Genomic DNA, 10,347 nt, shown 5'->3' on the forward strand with positions numbered 1-10,347 from the left:
TCCGAATCTCTTTAATGACAGCTGACATTAACTGAGGTAATGACCATTCTGGGGTGGTCTTCGATCTAGCTATGTTCAATTTGACCTCTTTAGGAAGCTTTTCACGAATAACAGTGACTAGTAGGTCTCCATATGTCTCTCCAGATTTCCCAAGGGAAGATAAGCCACGAGTATGACTTTCCACAGTGTCGTGAAAGTTGCGTAAACTGTGCAGTGAGTTTGTGGGCCTCGGCAGTTCCAACAGAGCTTGCATGTGTGTATCAATAGAGGTTTTGCAAACGAGGGTGTGTCCTGGTTACTGTTGCTATACGCCATCTTCGAAGGCAAAAGAGGCACGCGTAATGCTATAAATACCCGTAGTTGTAGCGATTTATACCTATAGTAATTGTGATACGGACGAGTCTCAGTGGTAATCTCAGTGAAAATGATGAATTCTTGCTGCGTTGTAGGTTGTAAAAGACGTGGTACGGAAGGTTTCTACTTGATACCTGCTATCCGCACAACCCAGGGAGTACAAACGGAACAGCTATCAAGGAAGCGGCGTGAGGCATGGATTGTCAGTATACATAGGGAAGGTTGGACATCCACAGCATCTTCTCGTGTGTGCTCTATACACTTCAGGTCAGGTTAGCTAGACATGCTTATATACTTGTTATCAGTAATTAACTAGCTAGCTATATTTGTAGGTAGGCCAGCACAACTCTATGAAACAACTGATCCTGACTGGGTGCCCACTTTATACATGGGCCATAAAATTTCTGTTCCTGACCCAGAAAGGCACAATAGGGCTGAACAACGGGCTAAAAGGAAGAGAGTTGTTTCTGATTCTGAGGATGTTGGCAATGCTAGTTCTGTAGCAGCGCTAGTACAACCACCAAAACAACCACGTTTACGGATGATGGATGTCAGACAGATGATGCTTTCATGCTGGAGTACATACAGTTACAGAGGGATAATGACAGGCTAAGAAAAGAGAATGATGAGCTTAAAATGAAAGTATCATACTTAGAAAAAACTCACATATCCAGTGAGCACTTGCAACAGAGCGATCACTTACTGAAATTTTACACAGGTAGTTAACACATATTTTTGCCATAATGTAGATTATGACTTTAGTCTTTACAGGTATTGCTGAGTGGTGTGTTTTTAAGGCTTTGTTTGACCTTGTATCATCAGCCTTACCTGATAACACAAGATTATCAAAAATGTCTATCTTAATCATGTTCTTCATGAAACTTCGCCTAAATTTAATGGATGAAGACCTTGCATTCCGATTTGGGGTGCATTGTAGCACTGTATCTAGATATTTTCACCATGTATTGGATGTAATGGCTGTGAAGACTGCTCCTTTTATCAAATGGCCTGACAGAGATACTCTATGTCAAACAATGCCCACAGCATTTAGAAAGTTTTTTAAGAAGTGTGCAGTTATAATAGACTGCACTGAAATTTTCATAGAGAGACCATCAGATTTACTGGCACGTGCACAAGTTTGGAGTAATTACAAGCATCACTCCACTATTAAATTCTTGATTGGAATTACTCCACAAGGAACAATTTCTCATATATCAAAATGTGTTGGTGGGCGGATGTCAGATAAAGAAATTACTGAACAATCTGGCTTAATTCAACATTTGCTTCCCAGTAAGATGTATTACCATCATTGTGCATTTTACAACACTGTTAATTATTTAGGTGATGTGATATTAGCTGACAGAGGCTTTACATGTGATGACTATGCAAGAATGGCTATGGCTGAAGTGAAGATTCCTCCCTTCACAAAGGGAAAGAAGCAGCTAGAGAAAGTAGAAGTTGACTGGAGCCGAGAATTGTCTGTAGTCCGAATACATGTAGAGAGGGTGATAGGTGTTCTTAAACAAAAGTGCACTATATTACAAGGAACATTACCAATTAGACTAATTGTTGGTGATGAAAATGACAGTACCATTGATAAAATTGTAAGTGTATGCTGTGCATGTGTAAACTTGTGTCCATCAGTTGTTAGTCAAGATTAAAATTTAGGATTTATAGCTGAGTCTTTATTGAGATTCTTTTTGGAGCCTTTACCTTTGGTAAATTGTGGCAGCTTTCGACAAGATGGACAATACCTACGATTTTTAGGGGGGCATCTGATCCGTAGACAGTCAAAATGGAACCACTTTATAGGACACTCTTCATTGTCACATAATACCATGCCACCAAAGCTTGGTTCTTGACAGTAACACCATAATCTTGTGTTGTCTTCATCTTCACAATCCAGGTGGTCTTCAGTTGGTACTGTTCTTGGTACAACATTTGCTGTGTCAGCCACTGGTCTCCTTGTGTACTACTTCCCGATGATTTCTGGGAGCATTCCATAGACAAAAAAGTCATATAGTGATTCTAGCTTTTGTTCAAAAAAATCATTGTCTGCCTTAATCCTTTCGATAATAAACCCACTTTCGCTCCACACAACAAAATCACAATATGTTACTTTACAGATAGCCATTTGCATTTGAACTTGATAAAAATACGCATGTTCTCTTTTTAATTTCCATTTTCCATCATCATTTTTCACCATATAATAGTTTGTATCAGCTGATGTATCATCTGGTAATGCATCCTTAAAACAAAATGGGCATTTGATCTCTAGCACTCCGTGCCCATCTTTGCAACATGAACAATTTACCAAACCATCAGGTGACGCACCCAAATATGGCCGGTCAGCATCAATAAACAAGCCAACTTCAGAGCACTGAAAATTTTTGTGTTTTGTAATGGCTTGTTGCTTGTAAGCATCAAAGGCAACCTTTTCATGATCACAACCCCACCTATTGTGTATGTATAAATGCACATATAACTCATGATCAGATGACAAATTATTATAAATTTAGCTACTCACTTTGTTGCTTTTGTTGTGAACTTATGAGCTTCTGGATAGCATAATCTTTTGATTAAACTTTGGGAAGGTGAAAGTAAGCTCGTTGCAGTCACTGCCTTAAAGTTTGAGGCAGTGATCCTTCAACTCTTAGTTGATGACTGGCCCCTGGTCACTTCCTCTAATTTTGCAATTTGTTCAGCAGTCACCTACAGCATACAGTAATGACAGAATTACTATGAAAAATGGTAGCCATGCATGACAAACCTTGATAGTATCAATGGTTCTCTCACATTCAGTTAGAAGGTCATGATATTGAAGAGTCAGTGCCTCTGGATTGTACAGCTCCATCATTGCTGTAGGGTAGATTGATTGACTCAAAATAGGAATAAAATTGTCACTATATGGAGGTGAAATCTTTAGTATTCCAGGCTTTCTTTTTGTGTAATTGTTAATTCCATCATAAAAAGTGTTCAATTCAGCATCTGATGGGTCAGATATCTCTGCAGTGGAGGTCTTATTTTGTGATGATGTAGCATCTGTACTACCACTATCACATCTCTGCCTTTTACCACTTGAGGATCGAAACTTTATTTCACAAATTTTTGCTGGAGTAACCTATAATTGGAGATACAAATGTTATACGTATAAACAGCTAGTTAAATGAATCCTTTTATGCAATGTGGGCAATATACTTTCAAAACTTTTATCTATATTTACTTACACTCTTTGCAGGTGGAAGCCACATGCATCTTTGTGATGTAACTGATGCTGATCTCTGTCGTATACTGTTAGCAGCCACAAGACTGGAAATAATGGCAGCAATATGGGAACAGGCTTCTCCTAATCTATACAATTTCATAGATAACATCCTATCACATGATCTTGTCATGTTTTGCAAACATACATACCCTGCCATGCAATTACAGTGTGCTACTAATATCTCTCCATCCTCTTCTGGTACAACCCATGGTATAAGTGGTGTGCCAGAAGTCCTTTGTGAATGCATAACCTATATAATATGTGATGGTTTGAAACAGCGTAACTGGCCCATGATAACTAACCTTTCCTTTTATCAAAAATCTCTTTTGTTGAGGTCCAGTATAGCTGTGTAATTTCAGCCCATGTACCCATCCAGCCCTTAGAAAACTTTCACCATCAAGCATTCCTTTCCAAGCCTGCAGGTGTGCATGTTATTGTTTATTTAACCCAGGCTATAGCTGTATCAATAATATTAAGTTCTCTTGAAATGAAGTGTATAGTTATACAGCACTAATTGAAGCTTACTATCAAGGTCAACTGGCTTTCATTACACTGCTGAACTCATTTATCAGCATTGAACTTATTTACACACCCTATGATGTAGTTGTACAATATACCTAACTCATCAATTAACACGTCTTCACCTTTTGTGTTGTGTGGCAACCATTGTACTATCTGGATATAGCTATCACTCTTTGTGCTTTGACTTGAAACTTGCTTGCTATAGCTTTATCTGTAGCAGTGCCTATTTAGCTCAGCTTTTCCATGCACTAGCTATAGCTAACCAACATTAACAGCAAGCCATTATGACCAATTCATGTAGCTGATTAAAGTCAATTACTTCTAACCATATAAAATTACAGCCTTCATAAACAACTCAGCTGGTAATTTAAAAAATCTGTTTAAATAATATGCAGCTATATATTATGCATCTATATTAGTAGTAGCTATATACATGACCACTAGCTGAACAATACAGCTACCTTAAGTTCCTCCCTTGTGTATGGACTGGGTGTGTTAGTCATGTAATAAACCATGTCGCTCCATGTCACGCTTGGAATGTCCTGTGGATCCTCTTCCCACTCGGAGATGGAATAGGGATCAATAGCAAGGCCTGCAGAAACGACTTTACTTTCGTATCTCTCCCGTGTTTCACTAGAAAGTGACATAAAGTACTCTGACATAACTTCCATTATGCGTACGGTATCTTCGAGAATGGCGTCTATAGTAGCAATAGCTTTAAAATCACCGAGATGTATTACTAAGACTCGTCAGTGTCACAATTACTATAGGTAAAACCGATAACTACGTGTATTTTAGCTATTACGCATGCCTCTTTTGCCTTCGAAGACGGCGTATAGCAACAGTAACCAGGACACACCCTCGTTTGCAAAACCTCTATTAGCTGTTCAGTTTGGCCAAAACTTTCTTGTAGAATAGCCACTGCATGTAGGTAATTGTGATCACTGAGAGGAAACCCTGCAATAACCTTAGCTGCATCCCCTTGGGCCTTCGTTAAAACCCGGAACGGACCGGACCAGAATTTTATTGTTGAGGAGCGCGTATCCAACTAAAATAAATTTCGGTGCGCTTGCAAGGGATACAGGACGTGGACTCTGTTCTTCATTTGCACTCAGGGCACGATTGTCTACTGATATCCAGAGTGGCTGATGGTGATTTCGAAGCAAATATAGTCGTATACTGGTATATATACAAGTTTGCGAAGCGGAAACGTAGCGTATTACAAGGACTGGATACTCTCACCGTAGCTAACAATGGTGGTGAGATACAAGCTGGCCAAGACTGGTCAGAAATCATATACCTGGACTGATCTGTATACATACCGTACGCAAGGAAATTTAGACTTAAGAAAATTTTGACTAATCAAACCCGATTCGTCAAATTCTCTCACGTATAAATTTCCTTGCGTACGGTATGTAGATCAGTCCAGGTATATGATTTGTGACCAGTCTTACAGTAGCTAGCTTGTATCTCGCCACCATTGTTAGCTACGTGAGAGTATCCAGTCCTTGTAATACGCTACGTTTCCGCTTCGCAAACTTGTATAAATACCAGTATACGACTATATTTGCTTCGAAATCACCATCAGCCACTCTGGATATCAGTAGACAATCGTTCCCTGAGTGCAAATGAAGAACATAGTCCACGTCCTGTATCCCTTGCAAGCGCACGGAAATTTATTTTAGTTGGATACGCGCTCCTCAACAATAAAATTCAGGTCCGGTCCGGTCCGTTCCGGGTTTTAACGAAGGCCATCCCCTTGCAGTTGGGCCTTCAAATAATTGAATTTCTGCACACCACTTAGATTGGGATTGGAGTGGATGGCAGCTCGGAAGGAATCCCAAAAAGTTAGCCATTCTAAGGGGTGTCCAGAAAACATCGGTAGAGTTAACTTAGGTAACCTGCTCGCAGCAAACTGTGGAGTATGATTGGGAACTTCTGGTGCGGTAGTAATAGGTGTTATCATCAGGGGTTCAATACTTCTAGTACTCACTATGGGGAGTCTGCTGGAGGGTTGACTAGTGTCCAGGTTGAGATGAGACAATGTCGGTAAAGCTGACGGTATAGAATATAAGGGAGCTAGTGGATGGGGGCTAACTGCTTCAGTGCTTCTTGGAATTAATGGAGGAGGCCCCAAACTGTGGACATAGCTCACTGATGGGTAAGAAATTGATGAAACAGAAACTGATGTTGAATTGAGCATTGAAAATGTAAGTGTTGAAGAGATGTTACTGGTTGGAGGGCTACCACACACTTTTGGTAATTCAATATCAACATTTGAAACTGATTGGTTATCAACACTTGTGACTGAAGATTCATTAACAACATTACTGTCATGCATACTTGTTGATTGGGAGCTAGCTACACTACTCACAATGTCCTGGTGTGATTTCTGGGTTACATCATTGTCATCTTCAATTGTCTCTTGTTGGGATGATGGTGTAGCAGGACGAGGCTGCTTTGACAAAAGCTCCACTTGCTTCTTCAGCTTATTGATGTTCTCAATAATAAGATCTTGCCCCTCCTCAGAGTCCATGATTGCCTCTTCTAGCTCGCCTGGATCCTGAATCAGTTCTGCGATCTGTTCATCCAGCTTGGTAATCTGTTCATGCTTCTTTTCTAGTTGCGAGACGGCAGTGGTAAGGTAGATAAGGGCTAGTTCATCGATCTCCTTGTCGGGGGTTTCATCTACCTTGTTGAGGATTCGCGTGACGTGCGAACGATACACTCTACGAGAAGTCTGTAGGCGAGTCAGCTGCTCCATCGCTGGTAGTGCACTGAAAAAAATGCAACGGCAAACAACTGTTTATGTTCCGTTGGTGCTTGCCTCTCCGGGTACCGTTCAGAGTAGAACTACAGCTTGCCACGGTACCACAGCGTTTACGCATGGGGTTGCGAAGTTTCAGCGGCTACAAGGTGAAAATCCTGGTCACAGCACCAAAATGTCGTGTCGGGGGTGATACGGTTCGCTCCTGGTAGCAACTGCTCGTGATTGATCGACCACGCACGGATCCCACTGCTAACATCCTAATTAGAGCTTTCAAACGCATGCGACAGTACACGTGATACAGCATTACATAATACATTACAAACAATAACAGTTAGTCAATTCTCGACAGCAGTCACGCATGAGCTTGCGCACGAGTATTATTATTATTATTATTATTATTATTATTATCAATTTTTCCAAAGATGGGTAACACAAAAAGCAATACTGCCTGTACAAGGTGATCCCCAACACAGAACATACATTCACATGTACAATTACACACAAACAAATACAAAAGGAACATGAACTACTTAATAATTACAAAATCAATAAACCTAATTACAAAAAAAGATAATGTTTTAACCTAGTCTTAAAACTGCCAGCAGTCCTTTGAGATAAAATTTCAAAAGGAATTGAGTTCCAAAGAAAAGGTGTAGTCACAAAAAAATGAGTGCCGAAATGCGTTGATAGTTGACGACGCAAGATTTAATGTCAAAGCATGTGACCTCGTAGCCAATGTGTTGAAATGAAAATACCTTGAGAAATTGATGGCAGTTCTTTTATGATAAATGGAGTAGAGGGTCCAGATAGATATATAGCTTCGACGTGTTTTAAGTGAAGGCCATCCCAGTTTACTGATGCAAACCGACGACGACTTAGACCATTTTTGAGCAGCTGCATCCCAAAAGCTTTTAATCCAGCGTGCAGCTCTATTTTGCACCGATTCCAACAAACTAATATCCTGTGCTGTGTACGACGCCCACACTACGCAAGCATATTCAAGGTAGGGTCTAACCAGTGCTTTGTAAGCACTAACTTTAGCTGCTTGGGTACAACCAAACATAGCACGGCGTATACGGTTCAGGCACTTAGTAGCTTTACTGACTACATATCGACAATGATCATTCCACCTAAGTTTTGAGCTGATTACAATGCCAAGATATTTAACTTTCTGTGACCATGGAATTGGATGAGATCCAATAAAGTACTCAAAGTTGATTGGATGGCGTTTATTAGTGATGTTAACTGCTTCACACTTCTTTGGATTTAATTTAGGATGCCACTTCAAAGACCAATTATAGACACTTGACAAATCCTCCTGTAACTTTAAACAATCATCATAACACGACACCCGAGAATAGAGTGAAATATCATCAGCAAAAGATTTAATTGACGAATGCTTGACAACGTGTCTAATGTCATCAATATATAAGATGAAGAACAGAGGACCCAAAATGGAGCCCTGAGGAACTCCGGACGCCACAGGGAGCCACTCTGAAAACTGACCATTTACAACAACCCTCTGAGAACGTGTGGTAAGAAAACAGTTAACCCAACCAAGCAATTCACCAAAGGGACTTCGGTCTCGCGTGGCCAGACCCTCAGGGTGCATGGCGCTTATCGATTAGAGATTATAAACGCTCTTGGAAAAAAAAAGGAGCACTACAATAATGAACTGAAGGGACACTCTGGGATACAATAATGAACTCAGTGAAGGGGACAAGACTGACACCGGACATGAAAATTAAAAAAAATTAAGTACAAGCCAAGGCCTTTCGGTTTGGAAGCATTTTAGAAACCGGGGGTAGCTACCATTTATGATTAACTGGAGCTAACAATAAAAATTCAAAAGTGGATTGAATTGTAAGGCAGTAACTATTGTAGCTACCAAATCTACTCCAATCAACACTGACACATGTTTTACACTCAAATTTGTGAGTTTTATATACATACATATACTCGCCATGCTGCCCTAATTTTTTACCCTACAGCTATTGTGTCTTACATGATGTACGATTTTGCTGGGACAGATCTCTTGTCAATAATCATATGTGGTAAATTAAGATAGCTACAGGTAGTGAGGTACGTAGAACTGTCATCTGCGAGCAGCGTTGGGAGTAACACGTTACTTATGTAATGCGTTACGTAATATTATTACTTTTGTAGTAACAAAGTAATATAACGAAATACGCAATAAAAACAGGTAATATAACGCAAGTTACTTTACTTACAAATGTAACGCGTTACCTAAGTAATTTAGTTACTGTAACGAGTCTAATATTACGTAATGTTATTACTGCAAGTAACGAAGTTACTAATCTCGTTTGTTATCCCCTGAGTAACGCTTAGCCACAACGAAGTAACGAGGCCTACTGAATGAAGCTTATTCACCAGCTTCTTATTTATAACCAAAATTTGCATATTGTCCAACGACGCAATCATGTCACGTGATAAGGTGGTAGTTTCACACATGACAGCTTAAGGCTGTGGACACTAAGTAATATAATATGTAATATTATTACAGTTACTTTATTTTATAGGTAATATGTAACTGTAACTAACTAGTTCAGTTGCAAGTAATATGTAATATGTGACTAGTTACTTTTACAAAGTAACTTGCCCAACACTGTCTGCGAGTGACATCGCGTTGAAAAACAATATTATTACAGTATGTATAATTATATCGCAATAATATTAATTGCACAACGATGGATTCCAACTCACCCAATAATAATGCAGTGTTTTCTTATGAGCTCCTGCCTCCTGACATCATTCATTCGAAACTAGCAATTATTGTATTAATACTGGTACCCTTATATGGGTGTTTAAACCTTGAATTGCACCTAACCAGCAATAATAATCTGACCAGAATTCTAAACTCTGAATTTCCATATACCACAAGCATAACACATACACTATAGCCACAGTCTCATAAATTTATGTAGTAAATAAATTAAATCAAGACACACGGTAGTGTGTCGTGTGGCCCAAGAAGCCGGCGCGCCACACCCGTGAGTGTATTGACAGGAAGAACGAAAACGTCATTTTCACACCTTTGTATCTCGGTGATCACTTATCCGATTGGAACAAATTTGCTACACAGTTTCCCGCCAGCCAGGGGAGTCTACATTCCAAATTTGAAGGAAATCGCTCCAGCCATTTCCGAGATACGAGCTTCCAAAGTTTCTTTTTTTTCCTTCGTTTTTCTTCTTCTTCGTCTTTTCGCACACTTGCAAAAATTGTTATAACAAGCAAACGCGTACTCCGATCGCCTTAACATTTGGCACACAGAATGGGAGTCCGACGGCGCATCCTAGCATCAAATTTGGTATAAATCCGATGAATGGTTCAGGAGTTATGACCGATTATTCGCGTAAAACAAGATCGATTTGTTGTCACGCCTACAGGGTAAACCGCTCCATGGAATGAGTTGAAA

General features: G+C 39.8%; 2 protein-coding genes across 2 annotated transcripts; one reads left to right on the top strand and one right to left on the bottom strand.

Moving 5' to 3' along the window:
- The first annotated feature begins 897 nt into the window (after positions 1-897).
- LOC136268489 (uncharacterized) lies at positions 898-2,366 on the top strand. The gene is made up of 3 exons (XM_066063849.1): positions 898-1,072; positions 1,126-1,644; positions 1,696-2,366. Exons 1-3 carry the CDS (start codon positions 925-927, stop codon positions 2,013-2,015), a joined length of 987 nt encoding a protein of 328 aa, XP_065919921.1. The 5' UTR covers positions 898-924; the 3' UTR covers positions 2,016-2,366.
- Positions 1,760-5,063, bottom strand: LOC136268500 (uncharacterized). The gene is made up of 7 exons (XM_066063860.1): positions 4,603-5,063; positions 3,922-4,035; positions 3,769-3,869; positions 3,582-3,705; positions 3,125-3,475; positions 2,882-3,066; positions 1,760-2,810 (listed from the first exon to the last, which is right to left on the bottom strand). The coding sequence occupies exons 1-6, from the start codon at positions 4,810-4,812 to the stop codon at positions 3,001-3,003; spliced, it is 966 nt and encodes a 321-aa protein (XP_065919932.1). The 5' UTR covers positions 4,813-5,063; the 3' UTR covers positions 1,760-2,810; positions 2,882-3,000.
- Positions 5,064-10,347: the final 5,284 nt, after the last annotated feature.

This window comes from Dysidea avara, chromosome 1 (genome assembly GCF_963678975.1).
Source record: "Dysidea avara chromosome 1, odDysAvar1.4, whole genome shotgun sequence".
Taxonomy (NCBI): domain Eukaryota; kingdom Metazoa; phylum Porifera; class Demospongiae; order Dictyoceratida; family Dysideidae; genus Dysidea; species Dysidea avara.

Bases quoted from the DNA above. Each gene is read 5' to 3' on its own strand.
- LOC136268489 (XM_066063849.1), top strand. From the start codon at position 925: ATGCTGGAGTACATACAGTTACAGAGGGATAATGACAGGCTAAGAAAA. The intron at 1,073-1,125 runs GTAGTTAACACA...TAGTCTTTACAG, and splicing joins CTTACTGAAATTTTACACAG to GTATTGCTGAGTGGTGTGTT. The intron at 1,645-1,695 runs GTAAGATGTATT...TTAATTATTTAG, and splicing joins AATTCAACATTTGCTTCCCA to GTGATGTGATATTAGCTGAC.
- LOC136268500 (XM_066063860.1), bottom strand. From the start codon at position 4,812: ATGGAAGTTATGTCAGAGTACTTTATGTCACTTTCTAGTGAAACACGG. The intron at 4,036-4,602 runs GTAGCTGTATTG...GCACACCTGCAG, and splicing joins ACACAAGGGAGGAACTTAAG to GCTTGGAAAGGAATGCTTGA. The intron at 3,706-3,768 runs GTATGTATGTTT...GAAATTGTATAG, and splicing joins CACTGTAATTGCATGGCAGG to ATTAGGAGAAGCCTGTTCCC.